At 41.7% G+C, this 24,478-nt stretch overlaps 1 protein-coding gene across 1 annotated transcript in view; it reads right to left on the bottom strand.

Annotated features, from left to right (window-relative positions):
• The window catches only part of GALNT9 (polypeptide N-acetylgalactosaminyltransferase 9), a 132,843-nt gene that overhangs the window by 83,174 nt on the left and 25,191 nt on the right, over positions 1-24,478 (bottom strand). The window contains exons 3-4 of the mRNA XM_032128027.1: positions 4,242-4,408; positions 2,315-2,489 (exon numbers count right to left, since the gene is read on the bottom strand). Coding sequence (XP_031983918.1) covers positions 2,315-2,489; positions 4,242-4,408 — 342 coding nt within the window. The remainder of the gene's footprint in view (positions 1-2,314; positions 2,490-4,241; positions 4,409-24,478) is intronic.

The following is a 24,478-nucleotide window of genomic DNA, read 5'->3' as shown; positions in this document are numbered from 1 at the left end:
ATTTTTTTATATCCTACCAGATTGTAATTTAGTTTAGAAGAAGTGTCCCTGGAGAGCAATGCTGTGAGAGCCCATAAAATGCTACAGTGAGGTATCAGGCAAAAAGCCACCTGTAAATGGGCCACTACTGTTTAAAGAAGTTTTTTTGTTGTCAGTCCTGCATATTTCATGAGAAACTGATGAAGTCCTTCTTTGATTCTTTATGAATTAATCTGCCAACTGATTAGGCAGGTAAAACAGCCATAGATTGGGAAACGAAATTGCACTGCAGCCACTTGACTTTTAGATGGAACACAAACCAAACAGAAAGCTAATACTCTTTTCTGTGGTAAAGGAATTGGCTTCTTTTTAATTGCCTCACAAATAATCCATAGACAGCTTTTAGTGGGAGCAAACCGTGTGGCCTCTGAATACATAAATAAGCACTGAAAATGGGGGGAAATATTCATGCAAGGTGCAACTTAGTAGGAGAACAGAACAGCAGAGCTTTAACAAGAGACTCCCACTTGACTCCCGAGCTCATAGGGCTGTGGAGTGGGGGCAGTGCTAACCTGGTGGGAAAAAATAGAGCAGTCCAGATGGAAGGACTTTAGCTCCTCCCAGTCAAAGGAGATGAGATGAAAATGGAGACGACAGGCAACCACATGTGCACAGGTGGACAAAATTAAAACTAGGAGGAAGTGGGTGGAACAGGGTTTGAGATGGCTCTGAGCAGCCACACAGGTTGAGTGGAACAAGAGGAGAAACACCAGCAGGGAACGCTGCAAGCCCACAGGTGCAGCTCTGAAATGAAGGGATACAGGATGACCCTGGTGCATGTTTGCTGTCCCCATTTATCCACCGAGTGCCCCACAGCAGGGGCAGAGCCTGGCTCAGCAGAACAACTGAGACCTGAGTGCTCTGTTGGAAGGAGGGTGCACCAGAGAGGGACAGGAAACACAAACTCTTTATCTTGGATACACACACACTCTCACTGAGCAGTCCAGGTTCTTGCTATGCTGATTTCAACCCTTTCTGACATTAATGCAAAGCAGTACAGTAAAAAAACCAAACCTTAACAAACCCCAAAGCAACCACAAAGCCCTTCCCTGCTTACTGACACCATTGCCAAGCTTCCCTGGGTACAGTACATCAGTCAGACCTCAATGTCTTTATAAAATGATAACAAAATTCTCCTCAAGCCTCAGAAAACTGCAGCTTGGGCAGGACAAGCACTGGGGACAGCACCCAGAGCATGCTCTCCCCTGTCCCTGATCCTGTCCCCTAGCTGGTATTACCCTAGATGAATGTTTGAAAAGATTTGAACGATCTACTTGCTTTAAAAGCAAATAAATAAATTAAAGCAGCTCTTAAGCTTCTAGAAAATTAACTACAGCTGCTATTACAGTCTAACATAGTCCTAAGGAAAAAAAAGGGATGAACATAAAGCAGGTGCACTACAAGACTTATTTTATTGTATCTTCCATTTTATAAAGATATTCATGGACATATAAAAATAAACACTCTACTCCTTTGCAATTAAGTTTCTCTCTAGTTGTAAGTACGGCTATTTTTAGTTTTAATTTGAGGATATCTCCCAGAATTGCAGAGTATAATCATTTCCACTGTAACTCTGCATCATCATTATCAAATACCAGCCTATCTTTGGAAAATGCACGTTTTACACGTTGAAGGTCCCAGCAGCCCTTTTGCAGCTGATGGTACAGATCAGCTCCGACAGTCCCGACTTCCAGTAATGCCAAATACCGGCCACCAAGTGGTGCTACAAAGGTTTATTTCAAATGCACTTCTGGCCCATTAAACCAAAAGGGGATGGGGAAAGGCATGCTAATTTCAAGCCCTATTAAAATACTCAGGCAATAATTTAATGTTTCCTTCAAATGTAAATGCAAGAAAATTTATGAGGAAATCAGATTGGTATTCAAGTTTTTAAGAAGAAATGCTAGAAAATGACAAGGAGGTAAAAAAAGCACTTGAAATCCTCCAGCCCAGAGCCTCCTTAATGGTGTCTCCCCATTTGACTGCTTTGGGATTTCACATCCATTGTGGTTTCAATTACTTCTCTCTCCACTGAGCTGTGCTAGACCAGGCACAACAGCTTTTTTATGGATCTTGCAGGAGCCTGTCAGCAATGTTGCAATAATCAGGAACACAAATCAGGAGTAATTGCTGATGTGGTAACAGCAGCCTGCAGCCGCCTCATCCCTGTAAGCTGAGCTGAGCAAAGCCCTCCCACAGCCTTGGAGCCCCAGTGCCGCCGTCCCAGTGCCGCTGTCCCAGTGCCACAGTCCCTCTGAGAACAGCCAGCACTTACCAGCCAATGTTGAACTCCACGTGGGCATCGAAGAACCCGACCACAGGAGAGGTTGCTGCTTTCCAGCCCTGGATCCTGGCTCGGATCAGCCCCTCCCGTTTGTTGTTGCGCACTATTTTCACCAGGCCCGGGTATCTCTTATGGACGTACTGGTCCAGATTAAATTTTAGCTCAACTGCAGGACAGAAAAAACCAAGCCACACAAACATTTAGAATGAGAAAGGCCCTGCAATGCTGTGTTCTACTCTTATTCTGCAACAGAAAGGGAAAGGAATCCTTAAATGTTCCTAAACCCCTGGTCAGTCTGACAGATACAAAGCCAGTACCACAGCTGAGGCATGGACCAGTTCCAGGGGTTTCAGCTCAGAGAAATTCCCTACACACCAGAGACTTCCCAGGTTTAATGTGGCCTGATGGATTTGAGTATAGTGCTGAAGAAGTAGTTTGTCTAAATATTTTTAAATAATTACCGTTCTAATTCTCTGATGATTCGTGTTAGGTTACAACTGGCCTCTGGAAGAGCAATTCTGACCATAAGGAAGTGTAACATGTCAGTCTGGTGATTTTTTTTTCTGATTTATGCTGTTCAGTAAGAGTTTGAAAAATAACCGCAATGGATTTTGGGTCAAGACCTAATTCAGATCACAATTAATTTCCCTTTATTTTCAGGGTTTTCCCTTAAATATAATTAAGATTCCTCAGTACCAGGCTTCTTTCTTTTTTAACTAAATGGATATTGAAGATCTCAATTAGACTTCTCTTTTGTTCATTTTCAGGCATTCAATCACAGATGGAGCAGAACTCATTCACCCTTTTTCAGCTTCATTTCAAGAGGCTCATAAACAGGCGAATTACCAAAATGGTCTCTCTATTTTTTTTTAAATCAATGTAGTTTGGTAATTCCTTTACACTGAAAAGTATTCATAAAGTGGCTTTTGCCCTAATATATTTATCAGGAAAACTAGTAGAGGCTTCCAGGACATTAGGAGCCTCATTTTTCTGATCTATATTAGACAATAGAATCATTACCATTGGAATCAAAGACTTGATAAATCTCCAGTTATTTAGAAGAGTGGCAGAGAAAAGCCATCTAAGAGTTCACTGAGAAATGATGAGTTCAATTTTCCTCAGGATTGCCTTGCCTCAAACACTTTGCAATCTCACGTAATTACTCCACAGGTTACACTGCCATAACTAAAATCTGAATTGCACAAACATTTTCTTAAATCTACGGGTTTTGGAACTTATTTTTGTTTGAGTTATCTCTTCTCTCAGCTCTCCCGTCTCTTTGGGGATCCTGAAGAGTAACAGCAACTTAAAACTGAAAGAACTTAAAGCTGTTTATCTGAGGAAGAAGTGCTAAATTTTAGGCTTATTGGAAATATGATTTTAGAGGATGCATGTATCAGTTCTAGAAGTCTAAGGTACAACAACTTTACACACAACAATACTGCTAGCCCCTTGTATCCTGAGAATTCTTCAAACATGACTGTATTGTGAAACATGCTGATCAACAGCACCCTGTATGCTCACCAGTATTTTGATTTTGGATTAAATCATGAAGAAACAATGTGCTGCCATGTAAAAGAGCAGGAACTTTCTTTAGGGAGAATCTGTAGCCTCACTTTTCCTTGGAAGCAGAATTTAAACTTTTAGTGTATTAATGATGATACTCCTCTGGGTCTGAAAATTTGGAGAAAAGTGTCATATTAAGACTGCCTACACAAATGCCTTAATTCCGTGAGGGTTTCAATGAAATCAACAGGGTTTATCCACATAATGTTTATTTGTTATACAAATAGTCAATATTTACTCACAGCTTTGTGCAAATGGCTCAATCAACCCTCTCATCAACAAACACATTTACACTGCACATCTAGAAATCCCACAGGGCACAGTACTCAGAGGCAAAGTGACAAAAGCTCACCATTGTCACTGTTGTCATCCACCAGGATGATTTCCTTGAGCAGGTGGGATGGGGTGTGGTTCACCACGCTGTGCACGGAGCGCAGGATGACAGAGAGAGCCTCGTTCACAAATATGAACACCACAGAGATCTGGGGCAGGTCATCAGGGTAGGTCATCTGCTTGCACCTGGAGAGAAGAAAGACACAATTAAAACCCAAGCAGCCACTGGGAGGCAAAACAGACTGAAGAGCATCCTCTTCTCCTTGCTCTCCATCTGGGTAGGGATTTGCAGACTTTGTCATTTCTAACCCCAAGGAAAGATGTGGTAAAGGCTTGAAAGAATCAACCTGGTCAGGAGCAGGAACCTCTTCATCGGCCCAGTATAAAACACAGGGTGTGTGCATGCACACAGATTTGTAGCAGCTTCATTCCCTGGAAGGTTAAAAGCATCTCTTGAAAACCAAAGGAACATCAATGACTCTGCTCAAAACCAGCCTGGAGAAGGCCTACAATGGCACACCCTGGCTGTGCTCCCAGGGGAACCATCAGCAGAACTGCATCTCATACTTTTCAAACCAACATTCACTCGAGCAAAGTTTGGATTTGCCCATCCAGAGAGCACTTGCCACCCTTTCTGAGTGTGCAGTTTGTGCAGCAATAACAAACACGTGACGGCTGTCGTACAGGCCTGCACTTGCTGAAATATCTGCAAACAGGTCTGCTCCCTCTGAGACGTCACCTTGCTAGGCTGCTACATCCTGATTCACAATTTGCTTTTGTGCTGCTCACCGACACGTATATTTTACCACAGACCATTTTGAGAAGAAAAATTGAGGCCTGGAGAAGTCACACAGCACAGAGCAGAGCTCCTGCTTCCCAAGTCCTCGGCCCATGCCCCTCTGTAACACCACACTGCCTTATTTCAGTGGAATTCTCTCCCATTAGCAAAGATCTAACTTTAAAAACTACCTCCGTGTTCTCACAGTCAAAAGCCATTCAGAATTACCATAGCAATTACTGAACCTGCTCTCTAAAATACTGCTAATGATATCACAGAAAATGACTTCTCCTGCTCTTATCAAACTTTCTGACCTCTATGCTCATTACTTTGGCATAACAATCACTTTTTTCCCCACTATTAGCAGTCATGGGGATAGGGCAGGTGACAAATGCTTGACTGCTGAGTAACCTCTGGAAGTCAGTTATGAATTCTGGTAAAGTGTAATTGTTCATAATTCCTGATCCCAGCACTATCTGCTCAGAGACCTGAGCACTTGTCATTGATTCCAGTGTTACCATAGCTACTTACTGGCAGCTTGCTGGTGGCCTGTGCCACACAGAGGACCACTGTGTAAAACTTCTGGCTAAGCAGCACTCTTACAAAGCCTAAAAATAAGCCTTGAACAAGTAGAGAGGTTTTCAGGAGAGTGTGAATGCTCTGACACAGTCCTCTTTTTTGCATTTCTTGTTTGAATGCAATTTTCCTCTTGAGCACACCAACATATCAAAGAAGTCCGTCAGGAATACTTCAGTAACAGGAAAGAGCCATCAGCTAAAAACATGGACTTTGCAAGATTTCCTGTGATGAGGGACATCTTTTACCTGACAGCAATTTTCTCTAGAGTCTCACTTGTATCAACACATCACAAACTGCACCTCAGGAATACAGACCAGTCCCCAGGTGGAGGTGAGGCAGAGGAGGAAGCCCACCCCAGGCCATCCATCCTCGTGGGGTCCTGCAGCAGCACTCAGAGCTGGCAGGAAAGGAGGGTGGGAAAGTGTGTAAGAGGTTGTGACACAGGAGGAGGGATTACAGCAAGAATGAGAGGTCAGTCAAAGCAGCAGTTACTACAGAAGGGACAAGCAATTACAGGAAAGGTGGGATGATCACAAATGTCCAAAACAAAGAGGCATGTGTGGAAGGACCAAGATTGCCTAGGAAAAGATAGGGAACCACTGGAATACTACAAGACCTCAGAGAATTAGGAATTTTGCTGAACTTCTCAGAGTAAAAAGTATTTGTTTTATTGGCAAGTGAACTGAAACACCTGGGCATCCAGCCACATGTTCCTGGTCAGACTGACAGGGTAAGCGTGAGCAGGACTAATTCCAGTGCTTTCCTGCCACCCTCCTGCTTTCATTCTGAGAAAAAAAAAAAAAAAAAAAAATCTAATTCCAGCTTTAAAACCAGCACACCAAAACCATAACCTCCTAATTTTTTATTTATTTGTTCTTCATTACACTAAATCAATGCATTATTGTCCCAAGTGTCACTCCATGGCCTTGCTGGTTCACAAGACTTTTCATGCCTTAGTTCTCAGTGATTACTTACACTGTAGGACATCAGGGACTGCTTTAGATAAAAAACTTGCTTGAATTTCTTATTCCACCTGGATGAAGTCATCCCTATCACTTCTCACTGCAACCTTCTGTCTGGCAGTTCTCCCCTTTTTTTTTCTATTAGCAGGACATAGTTGAAAAACTGCATTTTGGCTGCATTTGAAAAGAGCACTCCAAACAATATATATTGGAATATTTCTGGTAATGCCACTGCAACAGGGACACCTAGATGTGCAAAAGCAAAACCTCGGAATTTAGCAGCAGTTTAAAAGCTGTCATAAATTTATTTACTGCAGTGAGGATGAAGAACAACAAAAGCAGCTGTCCAGCTGAGCACTTTCCAAAGCACAGAAGTGATTTAAGGGTTTATTTGCTGCAGACTTCAAGTCAACCTTGAACTCCCAACTCCTTAGGTCACTTCAGAAAATGGGATCGATGTGCTGAGGTAGTCAGGAGAAATTACTGGTCTGCTAACAAACACTTCTGATGGTGTTTGAGAGCATGAGCAGTCCCAGTTGAGGTGTCTTTCCTTAAAAATCAGTGGGTGCTTAAGTGCTTTTCTGGATTGTTGCCCGAGTTCTTCCCAGTGTGTTCTCTAATTAGATACCAGCCACAGCAATTTACAGTTAATACTTCCTTCATTCCAAGAAACTCGAACCAGAGCTTGACACTCTGAGCCAAACAGTGACATTAGCAAGTCTCAAAGTGCCAAAGCAAACCCATGACTGTCACCTCTCACCACCTTTGCTCAGCCAGAGGCTGACAATGGACCAAGTGCACTGCAGTGGGTCAGCCAGTGGTGCCTGTATGCAAGGGACAGGAAATCAGAGTGTCAGAACACACAGAGTCCTCCTTGGAGCAGCCCTTGATGGCCCTGGAGCAAGGCAGCAGGGGACAGTTCATTACAGAGGAAAAAGGTAAGGCTGTAACAAACCTATTGACTTTCAATGAGCCAAAGGGCATCTTTGCAGAAAACGGTTGGAGCAGCAGCCTGGATGCAGAGGTTTCAACAAGAAATCTATGAGCTAATGATGAAGCAGCTTAGCACAAGACTAGTCACTTTTATTATTTCTTTTGAGAAGAAAATTACTGGAATGTGAAGAAATCAAACTGTGCAAAATGTACTAGCAAGGCACACCTTTACAATCCTTCAGCCTTACTGACAACAGAACTCTAGTAAGAAATGTAGAAATCATGCCTTTTTCAGCCCTCATGCTGTGCAGTGAATTGCCTGAGAGTTTAAAGCACCCAGTGCTCTGCCAGGGAAGAGAGCAGGGTGCCAGCACAGTCTCCACATCTGTGTACCAGGTCTGACCACACAGTGAACTGTGGCAACCAGGTGAGGGAGGACAATTACAGTAATCAATAGCTGAAACTTGGCCTCGTTAACATCCAGCACTCCTGAGTTCAGGAAGAATTCAGAGTGCACATTTGACCTCTGTGGTAGCTAACGATAGTCTGAGCTGGGCAGGCACAGCTTCCATGGGATATTCCTGTGATTTCAAATCATTTCAAATTTTCAAGAAAATTTCAAATTCTGAACTGTCAGCAGGCCCCACAGCATACAACCAGCAGAGGAGCTCGGGTCTCCGGGGCACACAGGTACCCTGGACAGGGACACACCCTGGATGTGTGCAGGACTAGGGATTCCAGCAAAGGCTGGCAGTGCCATGGCTAATCACTTCGGTGGGCCAGCTGAGGATGGATTAGACCGGATATGTGAAACAGCCCTTCAGGCAGCTTTCATTCAACACATCAAGCATCAAACCTGGGGCATCCTGCTGTTGTCTTGGGAAAGGTCTTTTGAGTGTTCTCATTCTGTATTTGCTACTGCAGAGCTTGGCTAGCAACCCAGAGGTATTTCCTTTGTACATGATAGAGAGCTTGATGTCAGATCATTTTTCTCTATTCTGGAGATGATTTTCACTCATTCTTTCCTTTACATTGAACTGGTTCCTTAGATGAACATATCCCAGCCAGCCTCCTGAGCCCAACTGTGAGCACTGTCTTGCAGGCATAAGAAAACAGGGAAAGCTCTTTGGTTGGCAGACCAGAACCTTGGAAAAAAACCCCATGTACTGACATAAAAAGGTCATAGAAACTGGGACATGAGAAAACAAAAGGTACTGAGCTGCACGTGAACCTGCTCATGGCAATAAAGGGAGGAAGGAAGTTTTCTTTTGTCTGAACATTCATTGCCTGATAGATGTATTTAGTTTATTTGTATCTGATCCAAGCGAAACACATGAAGTCCTCTGTTTATCAGGTTGCTCTTACAGTCCATTTGGGTTGCACTACTTTTTGTGAACGACTGACACTGCAGCCATGCTGGTAGTTCAGTGCATTACCAAAGAAAGAAAAATCTTTCCTGCTCTATTTCCCCTGCCCTTTTTTCCTGTCTGCAAACTTGCTAAACTCCAAAAATGAGTTTTGCTTGCAGACCTTAATATACTGAGTTTGGAAATGGATTAAGCAATGCATTTAGAGATTTCTGACAGCTTTACCCTTCAGGAAGAAATGCAAACAAAATTAAAGCTGCTTCATGAATCTTTAAAGTGTTTAATACAAGATATGTTTTTCCAATGAACTACTGGGATGGAGATGACTGAAGGTTTCTCTCCTTCACAAACTTGATGAAATTGCAGGGCATGAAGAAACATCTGCAGTTCTGGCACAAAAAACCCCTACCCCAACATGTTCTGCACCTTGAAAGCTTCAGAATGATCTGTGTTCATGTTTTATAGCCACAGCAGGAGAAAGAGTTGGAACAGCTCCTTATTTGGTACATGATCAATGAAAGGACAAAGATAAATATTAAAAAAGATTATTGAACCCTTGCTCTTTAATACTAACAAATACTACTTTTAATCACCAGATCAATATGTATTTTGAGCCCTGTTAAACCAAAGGCTCAGACTAATCTTACCTACATGGTTACCTTTTAGCACCTAAATGCTGCTGTGGCTTCTATAGGCACAGACGATTTACCACAGCTAAATCACTAAATTTAGTGTCTAGCTCAATGCCCGATTTCTTTCTCCAGGAAGGCACTGAGGCTTTACAGCTAGTGCTGGATGTAATAGTAACTTTTGAGCTGCAAAAATAAACTAACATTACCTTCCTGTTCCCCATTGGCACAAAAGAGGAAATGTGACAAGCTGCAAACATCTCCTTCCCCAGCATGGGATCCAGCTGCTGACCAGTCAGCAGCAAAAGCAGTGACAGGCCACAAAACTGATTAGCTCCATGGATCATGAATCTGTCAGCCAGAGGCTCCAACTCCTTCCTAATTAATTCTCCTTCTCAACAGAAGATGTTAACTGTATTATGGCACAACATTCTCTTTCTATTGAGGGTGGATTTTCCTGCCCTATCCAAAAACCCAAATGGTAAATTTTTGAGTTCAGAATATGCTCTTACTTTCTGCTCCTGTTTTTCAGCCCAGGGACAGCATTCCCTAAGAACATATAAATACAACTGTGAACAAGAGAGCAGGGGTACAGAACACAGATGCTCTATGTACCTTGAGAAAAGCAGCACAGTTACAACTAAGGTAAAACAAGAAGTGAATCATTTTCACAAAAAGCCTAGGAATTATGTTGATAGCAAAAGATGCCTTCTTCTGTGTTCCTTATGGAACAGCCTCCATTTTCAAATATCCTCCAGCTGAAAAATCAATGCCTTCTCCTTCTTCCTGAATGTTTGGAGAAGTGCAGGTACAACACATGGTGCAATTCTTGTTGGTGCTGTAAGTCAGAGGAAATCCACTAAAATAACCTGTTCTCCATCTTTCCTCATACACAGTGATGTTGATGATCATTTTCTCATAAAGTGAGATCTTAAATCTACTCCATACTGTGGGAATTCCCAGCAGCTTTTTTCACATGCTCCTTGACATATTTTTTCTTATTTTGCATCCAAAAGGCTAAGAAAGAAATCCCCCACACTCATCAGAAAGAAACCAGGCCAAGTCCTTGTACCTGAGCTAACCTCAAACACTTCCTGTATCAAGGAAAAATGTTCTTCCATGTCAGCCACAAGCAATTTATTGCAATGTGCAATGAGTTTTCCAGAACACACCTGGTCATGGGAATTTCCCACATTCCCAGGCTGAACAATTGGATTTGATGTCTGTAGGATTTGCAGACTGAAGAACAGCGGCAGCCTTCCTAAAATAACTGCCTTTTATACTTTAGGACTCTCTCTTCACTGTCCTATTTCCTACAGGAAAGACCAAATTTACAGGAATTTCAGTCCTCTAATATTTCTATGAAGGAGAGAGCCCTTTCAAGCTGGACACAGGTAGGTTAAAGCTCCCCATGAACTTCCAATAACACACATTGGACAAGTGTTTCCTGAGAATCACAGCTTTGTTTTTTGTTCTTCTTCCTTTCTTTTAAATTCCAGGCCAGTACAACTGTGACTAATTGCTCTGCACATAAAAACCCAACACATGTTTGTGCCTTTTGTTTTATAACACACTTGCTCGATTTGGTTTAATTCCTCCTTTCTCTATGACAAATTATTTTTATATTTATAGTAGAAAGCCCTGAGAACTGTCAATCAGTGACTGGCAGCGCAATATAAATGCAGAATTAACAAATGCAGCATAAAGACAACTCTACTTGTGAAGAATATTAACCCTTATATTTAAGATTATTAGACTCTTCAAAAGTAGCTGCTGCACACATAAAATAAGAGGCTTTGTATTTCAGTGAGCTATTTCTGGTTTTCCTCAGGCAAACAATACCAGAAACATGCCATTATGTCTAATACCCTTATTGATTTATACATATAAAAATGCTAAAACTAGTTTCAATCACTTTAAAAACAAGCCTCTTTATTAACATGAAAAATGGCTAAAAGCTCGTGCTCACATCCTTCTGTAGTAAAAAGTCTTTGCCTTTTTTTTTTTGTAACTTACCTTGAGTCATTAATATGTTTTGAAATACCATCTGTAAAAAATTTCCACTCTATCCCCCAGTGTGCCAGTCCGGATCTGCCTCTGGCTGTATGCATGCTGCATCACAAAGCATTAGGCTCATTGGAAATTAATGGAGAGGCTGAAATCTGCTTTCAAATGCTTTCCAAAAATCCCCAAAGAAAACAGATCCCCTGTGCAACTTTATTTTTAATGGTGCTGCACTTAAATTTAAGGGGGAGCTCAGCTAAATTCCAAGTGACATGTATTCTGCCTCATTTTAGGTGATTAAAACAAATGGCTTGTTTAGTGATTCTCATGATTTTGCAAATATCCTCACTCCAATTCCAGCTGGATTCTTAGCTTGCATCCTTTTGAAGTAAAAACTAGTGAAGAATTTTATTTAAAAAAAGTCATAAAGGCAGTGTTAGAAAATTCTGCTTTGAGATTGAAGAGCTCTTTGAAGTTAAGTGAAATATAAAAATTGGTGAAGCTGATGAAGTGATTATTAAATAAAGGCCAAACTTTGTGTCAATTTGATTTGAAGTTCATAGCAGCAAAATACATTCAGGAAAACACTACCTTTTGTGCAACTTTTTGAAACTTAATTCTGGGAACCATGTTGTCCATGGGGAACAGAGAATTTACACTCTCATTTCTGCTTTGCCAAAACTAAGAACTCCTATTTCAAATAGGGAAGGTTCACAAAGAGCTACCCAAAAAGCCAGAAGTTGTTTTCCAGGGTGCATTCACAAAATTGGCTGCTACCCAGTGGCACCACTTCTTGTTGCTGCCACCAAGGGTCCTTGCTCTCCAGCAAGCCATGTGAAGCCATTTAGCTGCACTTCCAGCAGCGACTGTCAGTACATTTCCCATTAAAGGAGTACTTTTCCACTCAAGGTGATGCATCAAGATCCCAGAAAAGGTTCTTTATGGCAAAGGAATAATTAGTCCCAGCATGTCTGCAGGGAGTGAGATGGTAACAGCCCAGACACCCAACAGCAGGTTATGTATCTGAAGACACCACCCCTCCTCTGAAGCATCTCTCCTATTGCCTACTGAGCCCATGCCAGACACAAAGGAAAAGCAGTGGAGTTGATGAAATCAAAGGAATTATTTTCAATAAATAATGCATAAGAGTAAGCTCACCCTTTTCCATTTGCACAGAACAGTTTGCTGTACCCTTGAAGCTATTTGTTATTCAGATAATAATATGTAAATAGAGGAAGTTATCCTTGACTATTAAAAAATGTACTGCAAGTACTTAATATTAAAAATTCCAGGTACTTTTGTTTAATTTTGACTATCTCTCTGCCTCAGCTGGTGTTGCTGGTGCTGGACAGAGGCTGAGTATCACAGTGTTACCTGGAAATGTAGGGCAATAAAGAAGTTTTCAAGGTAACTGCTGCAGAGCTCTTCATGAATTTCATTACAGGTTTGCTGTCACGCTGCAGTGTAGTGGTAAGGAGGAGAATAGAGGAATGCAATAATTTTCCACTATCACTTCAGCTAACAATGTTTTTTATGGTCTTGGGAGGATATACAACAACGTTTGGCAAACAATCCCTTCTTTAATGGGCTCTAGTGTATTTCACAGGAGACCAGCTTTAATCTTTGGTCAAATTCAGTTATGCAGCAGAATGATTCTTTCTACCTATGTACAAATACAGGATGGTTGGAGGAGTAAACCACCAAATGGGAGGTCAGCCATAAACTGAATAAACCCACCCCACCACTGCCTGCCAAAACTGTAGTGAGAGCTCTTTAATCTTCACTTCTCCCAGCTGCTGCAAGGCTGGTTGTAGCCCAGAAAGGTAATGCTCCCCTAGTAATCACAACACTTGGCTGAGGTGGTGCACAAGCTCATTTAACTAACCAGCAATGGCCTTGAAATGTTTGAACAGTAGTCATGGGCTTCCTCTTACTTTTAACGATCAATTCCTATCAGAGTGAAAACAGAACCAAGTTTATGGTATGTGGGAAGAATTATGGTTCAAACAGAGCAGTGTTCCAAGAACAAATGCATAAAGAACATTGATTTAGCACTGAAAATGGGAGTATTAAATCCATGATGTTTAGATGCTTTATATGGGATTGAGGAGAGAGCCTGGTGGCAGCAGCAGAGTGTTTATAAAAAGTCTGAGTCAGGCAGAGAGGACAAAGGAAGGTGCATGTGCTGTATGTGGGTAGGAAGCTGCCTGACAATCAGATGATGGAGCACATCCAAAGCTCTCAATGAACTCTGGATCAGGATCCCATAGGATAAATCATCAGGCAACAGCAGTCAAATCCTAAAGTGCAGATGGGACCTTACTCCTCTCTCCATCTCCCCCAGTGATACTTGCAGGATTGTTCTCTATGCATTGTAACTACTCTGTGAAATGTCCTATTCAAGTAAAGCACCTAGGCATGTCTTAACTTCACTGGGGTTATTAATACACTTGAAACTAGGAACATATTTAAGTGCTTCATTGGACTGGAGCCTAATTGCACTTTTATAGCTTTTGTTTAAATTAAAGGCTAGTTAGAGGTGAACAGCACAGTATTTGATAATTTCATGAACTTAGAAGTTAAATGTTAACAACAGTTCCTTTCTAACTATTTGTATAGCTTCAGTTTATATAAATAGAGAAAACTCTTGCGTTTTTATTTAGCTTTGGTTACACGTAGAAATGAAAACAGTTTTTAAAAATCCAGCCACATTTACTGTCTAGCACGCAGCTAATACCTAGAGCATACGCTTGATAGCAGCAAAACAGTGCAATGTATGGGGATTTTTTATATTTATGGGCTCTTATCCTAATTCAAAAAAAGAACCGGGTCAACATGTGCTTGCTTTTCACTCAGGTTGACAGAAATTAGGCACATGTCCTAGACCAGGCAACGTACTTAAGTAAGGCTGTGAATTTGAGCAGGCCAAGGACACTCAAAGCCTTCTCCTGGCTCTGAGAGGATTTGGCCATTGCAGCACATCAGTGTTCCTGCACTGCTCCTGCCCAAACCAGCCTGCTGAGAAACTACTTCCCTTTTCACTTTATGTTTTCTGGTATCTTTTCTATCTTGTCCACCGAACACAAGCATTTTAAATTCACATCCTCAGTGTTTGCAGACTTAAATTAATTTGCCACAACAGAGAAAGCCAGGAGTGAGTGCTCTGCACTGGGGGAACGGGGCATTGCCATTAACTGCGTGCCCAGCAGGCTGACGTTCTGTTCACAACCGTGCCCTTCCTCATCCCTCATCTGCAGACACACACATCCAGCCAGGGCCTTCCACACTGTTTGCTCAGACCTGCACTTAGAGAAACCTTCCCCCCAGTGCTTCCATAGATTCCCAGGTCTGTCAGGCAAAGGAGTGGAGTTTGCTCTCTGAGCAAACAGAACACAAATTCCCTGCCTCTTGGTACACGCGGGTTAATAACACCAAGGCAATAAGCCAGTGGAGTAGCTGGAGGTCAAACATTTGTTTTCAGGCAGTGCAGAAAATGTAGGAGCAAAGCTTCAATGTCATTTTTATCTTGAGTTTAATGTAAACTGCACCATGACCCTCTGGGAGAACTGTGTCCTAATGAAACATCCACGGTGGGGATGAAAGCTTACTCCAGTCACTGAATGAGACAACTGTTCACTTTGTGGATGGAAAGAACTAAAATTTATGCCTTTCCTCTGAAATTTTTGGGGTATAGACTAGCTTAGCAACAACACCCCAAGGTATTTTAGTGCACTGTTTTAATTATTACTGCTGCTGTTAATATTCCACCATTATTCAAGTCTGAAGTACTGTGTCTGCCTGAGAGGCATGTTTCATACCACCCCAGAGGCCAGCCCACTGCTGGGGCCTTCACAAGACAAAACACATAAATGCAGACTAACAAAAGTCTAGGAGTGTAGAATAAATAATATCCCCTGGAGCAAAGAAGAAAATAAACTAATTAAGAAACTATTTGACAACCTGAAGGCATCTCACACAGGTAAAAAGCAATTCCAGAGGGTTTCGTTTCCAGAAGCTGAGAAACAGGGAGCTTGTGCAGAAGTAATACACAGAGATGATATCTCCAGTAATTTAGATCTGCTAAGTGCCTCACTGATAAATTCTGACACACCAACACCACCTGAAATTGTGGGTGCACATCTTAGACCAAGCTCCTTTGGAGCTGCATTTGGCAAGGTGGCCTGGATTGACTGTGGTTTGTTTTTGAGACCACAGCAGAAGGTCTAGATGCAATGTAACAGAAGACAAAAACATTTCAGAAAGCTGGAGGAAAAGAAAAGTGAGTCCCCACACTCCAATATCACAAAACTTTCAAACAGCTTAACTGGCAGATGCTGTTTCAGAGAAACCAAACCTTGGAAAGCATCTAGATCAAGCTAACCAAGACAGGGAGCTAACACTTGCCAGCCTGTATCTGTCAGGTACTTCTGGCTCTGGCTACTTTTAAGAGTCTCTCACTTTTATTAGCACTAAATTCACTCAAAACAGGAGACACAGGCAAAACAAGCACGAACTGACACTATTAAAATGAAACACTGCATCAACCTGGAGTTCACAATTCAGTTTTATTTCAGACAGAAGAGTAAATTGTCTGACATTTTGGCCTGTTCATGTTTTTATCACAAAGACACAAACAACAACAACTAAAAAACCCTGAGGTTATGTGACCTGAAACCTTGACTTTCCTATACTATGAAACCTATCCAAATAAAATAGGAATCAGAACTCGGTAATTTTTAAAGCTACATCAGGAAGACACCTGGAGATAACACATACCTCACACTGTCAGCAGAACTAAATTTGCATACACCTTTTAAGAAAGAAATGGGAAACATTATTTCAAAGCATTAGAACTCCTTCAAAGCCCTACAAAGAATCTCAGGTGTAGTGTAACAGAGAGACATGCAAGGAAACATAAAAGGAAAAGAAACACCACCCTGAATTCATTGCCTGTCTTGTTCTGCTACTTCTTTTTATCCTGTAATGTGATATCATGGAGTGTAACATAACATGACAGTTCAGAAATTTACAGGAATACCCTTTTCTCCCTGGAAGTGATAGCAGGCAACAACCAGCCATGGGCTCAGGGGAGGGAAATGAAAGAAATTCTAAAATGCCAGCACACAGCTGCATGTCCTGGCTGGATCTGCAGGTAGTGCTTCTGCACTACAGATATGCCTTTACCTATGAAAGAACAGCTCACACAATTTGTAGACAGCACCCCACCATTGCTCTTCTTTAGGAGGAAATACTCTTTCTGCCATGGAAATACTGTGGCTTTCTGTTTTTTAAGTTCAAGAAATTACTGCAGTCTCTAAAGCATACTTTAAAAGAGAAAAAACCACATGTTTAAGGTACCTGTGAATGTGCAGGTCACATGAGACACATTTAGTCTGAGGACTGATAAGAAAAATTGAGGGATGCAAAATAGAGCATCTTTTATTTTCCTCCCAGCTGACCAGGCTGCCCATGCTGCCAGGTCATTCTTCAATGAGTGTTGCTAGTACAGAAATCCCATCTTGTTTCAGCATGCCTTGGAGCATGTAACACTTTGGGCTGGATTCACCTGAAATCCTGTTTAAGCTGGCTGCCCTAGGTTCCTGAGGGAGGGACTTCCAGAGGACATTACACTCTGTACATGATAAGCAATGCTGCCATGGCATCTCCATCGACTACACAGGCAGCCAAGTCAATCACCCTAAATTAGATGTCTAATTTCTAGTGTTATGCAACCCACCTTAGGTAAACTATTCATGTATTCAAGAGTACATTCTGGTGCAGACAAATTGCAGGGAATGGCTTCCAGTCTCACTGCATTTAAACACAACTTTGCAATCAGTTATTTTTCATACTCCCTAGTTAATCAAATTCAGCCTTCACTAAATCCACATTTATTAGTGCTGACAGTCATGCAGAACTTGTCTTCAACAATTAGTATACACAAAGGCACTGCAAAAATGTAGAAGAGGAAAATGACTACATTTGAACATTAGGTGGCTTTTTGGAAAAGGTTGCTCATTTTTATGGTTATTTTTAATTTAGCCTTTCTGGTGCTCCTTTCATCCCACGGGTCAGTGTTAATAATCAAGACCTATGTTATACACTTTGCAGTATAATTAAAGTCACTACTTAATTGGAAAACCTAGCCCTAAACAAAAGGGAATCAATAATGAATCTAATGGGAAAAGCCAGAGAAAACAGCTATCGAATATCAGAAATAACTGTGAGATACTGCCACGTGTCCAGCACTGCTGCTATGGAGACAGCCTGGAGTCCGGTGATGGGGAGGCTCTGCTCATGAGCCATGTCCTGCAAAAAACTGTGGTACTGGCCTCAAAAAGGGGATGGAAGGTTTCTCAATATTTTTTTTTATTATTACAAGGAAACATAGCCACTGTGTCAACCTGTTTCTCAGTCAGTCTTCTCACTGGAGTAATTTAACATTGCACAACTAAATATACAAAGACCCAAAAGTGACCTGGGACTTGGGAGACAAAGGTTTGAGCCCACATTCCAACTAATTCCAAACCATTATTTGTGCAAGGCTAGCAGAGCTCCAGCAGAGATTGGGAGAAGACCTGAAGTACCTTCATAAACAGGGTCAGGGCATGACTCCAGGACTCAGTGACAGCTACAGGCTGGGCTAATACAGAGCACTGGGGTGTAGGTGCTGGAAGTACCTATGACTCAGAGTTTTATTTCCCAGCCAAAGGAACAGGTGATTTTTTCCTCTCCTTTGAGGGCTTTGCACAGTTCCAGTCTGAGCCCTTTACAGCCAAATAAGAAACATTTCCCAAAATGCAGTGATAAGCCTGTGGCGTACACAGGGATACACAAATAAGCACAGATGGCCCAGAGGCAGCAGTGTGAGTGAATTTAGGCTGTCAGCTGATATCCCAAATGATCTGAGTCAGAACTACAACACCAAACGCTGAGGAAGAGCTGGTCAGAGGAAGCAGCACAGGGATTTACTCAGTCCACACCAGTTCCTTCTCCTCTTGGGCAAGGCAAAAGTCAGCTGAAACTCGGCTACATCTCTGTGGGGCTGTATCTCCAGCTGTTCACACAGATAATGTGTGTGCAAAGTGCTGTTTGTAGGGGGTTCACAGCCCAAAAATGCCCAGCCCATGTGACTTGGCAAAGCTGGTCAACAGCTACAGGAAGTCCCAGAGCATGTGTACACACCCCTCTCCTTCGCCCTGTTCAAAATCCACATCTGGACACTGATTGGGGATCTAATTAAAACACTCCAGTTAGTTTCATCTCTTACTGAATTTCCTTCCAATAAACAATCTTAATCTGTTGCCCAGAGGTAATTCTGTCTGCTTCATTTTCTGTCTATGTTTTTCCTTCTCTCTGCTTCAATTTACGTCATGTGTTCAGAGTGCCCAAAAAAGGGATTTTTCAGAATTTCAGCATGGCTTTTTTCAATTAATTGAGAGTGGGTGCAAAAAAAAAGTCAAATGCTTTCCTATAAAAAATAAGCCTAATTGAAATCAAAATATCATGCCTGTACTTTGATTGTGAAACATTGTTCTGCCTAAAAAAAATGAAATGCTTAATTTCAGCTAATGTTTCACTTTACTGTGACCTGATATTTAATCTGAAAGTATTGGAACAAGCTAGTAATGGAAAATTCATCATTTCAAGACTGATTTTTAAAATGGGAAACTAAAGGTTTCATTGGTCTAAACTCTTTGTTTAAACAAACATTTTACAGAAGATCTTCAGCCTAACACAAAATATTTTTAGGCGATTTTTTTTTCACTTGTCATTTTCTGCTAATCAGAAATTCTGATTCCTGGAAAGCTCTGGATCTGTTCCACTTCAAATATTCCTTGTGAAGAAGCCCATTACATTGCACTCTGGTTACCCTGGAAAGAATCCTACGGGTCTGTTTTAATTTGGACTTTCTTGTGTCATTTCTCTAAGTGGCTCAAAGAACACCCAGCACCCCCAGAGGATCTGAAAAACAGGTCATGAGGCAGAGCAAGCAGCAGAGGTGGAGAAGACCAAATAATCCCAGACCTAGCCTTCTCCAGTGCACTGATCCAAAAGCTGATGCTCTTTGAAAGCCATCTGCCTTCATGCCCTGCTCCTGCAGCGACATCCAGCACGGCCGGGCAGAGGAGCGGCCGCCGACAGCCTCGGGCAGGGACCATCCAACCGCACCACCAGCCCTCCTCCCAGCACAGAGAAACTGCAAACACACAGATGATGTGGCTCGAGAGAGCTGCTGACTGATGGCTTAAGTATCACAGGGACTCCCCAGAGATCTACCACCAAAAGAAAGGGTCAGAATTCAAGGTGATCGTTCTGCCTTCACAGACGGCTGGAGCTCACGGGTCACTAAGGACCATCTCTGACAGCAGGGCTGCTCTCCAGCTGCTGGCCTCACTCAAGCTGCTGTTATTAAATCTTTGAATGAACAAATCAGAGGTCTATTTACCAAGCCTACCCCCTTGATAACACTATTTGATCAACTCCAGAATTCTCTTTGACAGGTAATTAAAAGAGCTTTTCCTCAGGTATGGAGTGGATTGAACCATTAATTACACTTCACAGCCCCAGAGATGCAATTCTTTTGCTATTGTGAAATGTCTATAGCAAACCACAAAAATGCTTGCCTCCATAAAAGAACTGAATAAATGAAAGCAATTTCCTCGAGACCCAGATTTCTCTGCATTTTATGGCTGAAGACTTGAGTTGCCACAGCATTAATAAGTTTGTTCTTTAGGGCTGGATTTTCTCAGTACAAACATCCCTGACCATAACACAAAGAAATACCTTCTTTGGCTGATAGAGCCAGCAGACTGAATTCATATATTAATAATATTGTTATCACTGAACTGCCACAATGCACTCGGCATCCAGTTGCACAAAAAAAGATCAGTTAAATTAAAGATCCTCACCAAGCAGTGACAATTTTGTGTAAAAGCCAATTTAGCCATTATGGAAGCTCCAGGATCATATTAACTTTTCTCAAAAGTATGCATAATGCACGACAGCAAGTGGTTTTGACAAGTGCCTGAGTGTGTGTGAGTCTGTGTGTGTGTGTATGTGTCCTGCATGTAAAGAAACCCCTGAAGTTATTTAAGTTGCAAAGTCAAGTGATAGAAAGATAGAAAATGCTGGATTTACAGGTGTTGCACCTGTTCAATTCAACCCCTTGCTATCCAGGCTGTGCATCAAAAAGAACAAGGGAATTAATGTTATCCTGAGAGACAATGCCTATGTTTGAAAGCATCTGGTTAGCTGACAGTTCCCAATTTTCCAGCACGCTACACTGTAAAACAAACAGCTTTTGTAAGTTTGGGGGCCTTTCCCCCATCTTTGAATGACATTCCCTAATATTTTGGACTTTTTCTACTTTCTTTATCTTTGATAAAGTCAAAATCTACTGTCACATGCTCTAGCACCTCTGCCTTCATGCATGGCTGGGAAGGACTGAGTCTGATCCTTTGTTACTGAAGCAGAAGCCAATATTTTGTGCTGGAGCTGGCAGCAGTGGCTGTTATACCCCCAAAAGGGCAGGAGGATGAATTCTGGCAGCCTGTTGTAGCCACACAGGGAAACCTGTTCTCCTCTGCTCAGTGCCTGCAGGGGTTTAGGTGGCTGACTCTGGGAAGTGCAGAAACTCCACCAAAATCTCAGCTCTGTTGCTCCAGGTCTGGTTTTGACTATTCAATCAAACATTGTCCCTTTGATATTATGGTAAGAAAGGCATGGAGAGGGTCCAGCAGATTTCACAGCATTCCCAGGGGCAGGATTCAGGACTATTCTACACCTACACATATTGGGAGGGATAACTGACACGAATACATGTTCTTATGCTTTCCCACACAGAAGGTTCATTGGCATCAATGGATTATTTTCACTAAGTGCTCAGTTTTTTTCAATCATGATACTCATTTTATATATGGAAGAACATGTATGGAAATTAATCCAATAACACTTCACCATCAAATAACACTTTTCCTGGAGAACTACAGAGCAAGCTCTAGCTTAAGCCATGTGCTTCCAAAACAAAAATAACTTTTTCCTTACAAGAAGAGCTTCTCTTTCTTCTCTTGCACAGAGGATGTAAGATGTCTTAGTGAGGGCTTGAAGTCCTGCTAATATTTTACTGCTGGGAAGAGAAATCAGGACGTCAATCATTCTGAGCTCTCTGCAACATATTTCCTACAGTGGTACAGCCCTTAAAAAACTTGAAGTATTATATTATTTATACATCTCTGATAGATTTAAAAAAATCTCTGATATTGAGAAGAAAAAGCTGAGATGCATTTATTATACCACGCTAGAATCAAACTACAATTTTGTAATTATTGTGTGATTTGGAATCACAAGCAAGTTGTTTACTGTCATTGCCTCTATTTGGCACACAAACACAACATGCACAAAATTCGCTCTTGTCTCCTGTACCAACACAAATTTGTATCCTAAAGAAAAGGTGTCTGAGCTAAAAGGAATATCTGCAGTGGCAGCAGCAGGTAGGAAAGCAGAACCAAATGTGAGAAAAGCATCTCGAGGGCAGGAGTACCCACCCAGGCTTGAGACTTTGCTTCACTGGAAGGACAGGGAGGTGACTCCAATTTAGGAGCCTTCATGGTCATGCTGGCTGACTGTGCACCTCTGTAGTGCAACATACTTTTTAATTTGCTGCATGGGGATGAAAGTATCTCCTGAAAAGCAATTAAACTGCCAAATGTTTATGAACCCATGCTTGCAGATGGAACAGAAGGCTTATTCTATCAGAATAAGATAGTGGACAGCAGTAAGAGGGGAGCTCAAATGAACTAAAATACAGTATTTCTCATCAAGCTTGGAATGTTACAAGTCCCAAGTTTGCATACTGAAATCATGTTTACTTTCATAAATTGTGCCTATGCAATGCAAACTTGAGTATGAATTCTCCCAGTTCATATCTTTAATACCTACTGGTATGTGCAAATACATAGATTGAATATTTGAAATGGAAGCCAGAATGGAGAGAAAGTAGAGTTTAATACTGTGGGGATGTAAATTGAGGTAAGTGTTTTTGTTCACAGGCTGGCCATGGACTTTGTACACAGCCTTGGACATTAATTCTACCTTGCTTCTCAATTTAAAAATGAAAAGCCCTCTCTTTTTAAAAATGAACAGTTCTGGGAATTACATGAATATAAATCATAAGCAAATGGAGAAGTGCTCAGTGATGGAGAGGGGAGGGCAAGTCAGCACACAGAGAAGCTGGACAAGCAGGGTTTTTCAAAGCCTGTCTCAAGCTCCTGGAGGTTCAGTTCTCTCCAAAACATAATTAGAGCAGAGTGTCTAAACCAAACAGTCAAGCTCAGCTTTGGTACATGTCCTTCTTATGCTCATGGCCCCAGAGCTGGATGCAGTTCCAGGTGGGTGTCACAAGAGTGGAGCAGAGGGGCAGAATCCCCTCCCTTCCCTGCTGTCCATGGTGAGGGATGAGCCCAGGACACATTTGCTTTCTGGACTCTGAGTGTGCTGGGCCATGTTGAGCTCTGTGTCAACCAACACCGCCATGTCCTCCTCCTCAGGGCTGCTCTCAATCCATCTAAGTGGGCAAAAGTCTTCGTATACCAAGACCTTCTACCTTCTCCAAACTGTCACTCATTTTCCATAGCAAATTCAGTCTGAAGGGCTTTCCTGTGACTCATAAGCATCTAGAGACAAGTGCATCAATTGCAGCATCTAGATCTAAGTAGAACCGCCTCAGAAGTGTCAAACCATGGCAAGGAAGGCAGTTCTCCCAGTAACTCAGACATTTAATCATGTGGCATGGCCTTCTGAGATACCCACAATGAGAGAAAAGCTCATCTGAATGACGCATCAAAGCTTCTAAGTAAAACTGTGGGAGAGCATAATCTGAAGTGAAACATCACTGCATTGCAAATGGTCTCATGCCTCTGACAGCTGCTGAGCTGGATTCGAGCTCTGCAGCCTTTGCTTTTGCATTTCCTAGCAGAACACATCTCATTTATCCTCATCCGCCACAGCAGCAAAAGCCAGCCAGGTCAAACCTCACTGACCTCCATTCGGGAAACTTCACTTTGACTTTAAGGGTCTCTAGGCCAGACCCGATGCACAACTCCAATATTTGCATAACTACAGACTCCTTTTCCCCCAGCATAATCCCACAGTGGATTTTTATGATACATCACAAGAGACAAGAGACGAGGAGAGACGAGACCATTGAACGAGTCCGTGTACTTGCATCAAATGTGGTATCAAGGTAAATTGTTTTCTCTTTGCCACTTCTGTTACCTGGGTTTTCTTTTCTATAGCAAGGGTTTGAGAAAACAAAACCTGAGTCAATACTTCTGAGATCAGATTAATATGTAACACAGCTAATGAAATTTCTAGTTAAGCTGAAGTTTTGGTTTTGGCAGCTTGAACTGCCTAAAATCCTAATTCAATTGCAATCTACTCACAGAGCACAGCTGTTTTGCTTGGCTAAACTTTTCTCACCACTTAATAAGATACTTTTTTATTTAACTTTCAGTTCTGCCTAGGAGCCCCAGTGGGTCTTTTAAAACAGAAGATTATTATTAGAAATTAATTAAGTATTCTTTTCAATTCTGTCTCCTGAGAGCAACTAGGCATTGTTGCTGATCTCCTCCGCATTAAGACATTACTGATTGTCATTCATGGGATGACAGTGCGGATGTCTCATCTGGAAAATATATAACTCCATAAATATGAAAGATCTGAAAGTTATTTAATACAAAATATAATAAATCAGTGCAAATAATAAACATGTAATTGCAATGTCAAGCATAGCACGGGCGTGTGAAGACTATAAACGCTGGAATAAAAATAGACACACATTCCAAAGACAAAAAAAATCTTACTGCAATTACAGGACGCCGATGGATTGCACTTAGTCTTTGTTTCAGCACACTGCAAACCCTGACTAAACAATTCTAAGAATATCAGATGCAATTAAAGACAGCTGATTTGATAAGTTGGGGTTATTTTTAAGGGACTGGCGA

The sequence above is a fragment of the Corvus moneduloides genome, chromosome 18 (assembly GCF_009650955.1).
Source record: "Corvus moneduloides isolate bCorMon1 chromosome 18, bCorMon1.pri, whole genome shotgun sequence".
Taxonomy (NCBI): Eukaryota; Metazoa; Chordata; class Aves; order Passeriformes; family Corvidae; genus Corvus; species Corvus moneduloides.
This window is presented reverse-complemented; position numbering and strand designations above follow the sequence as displayed.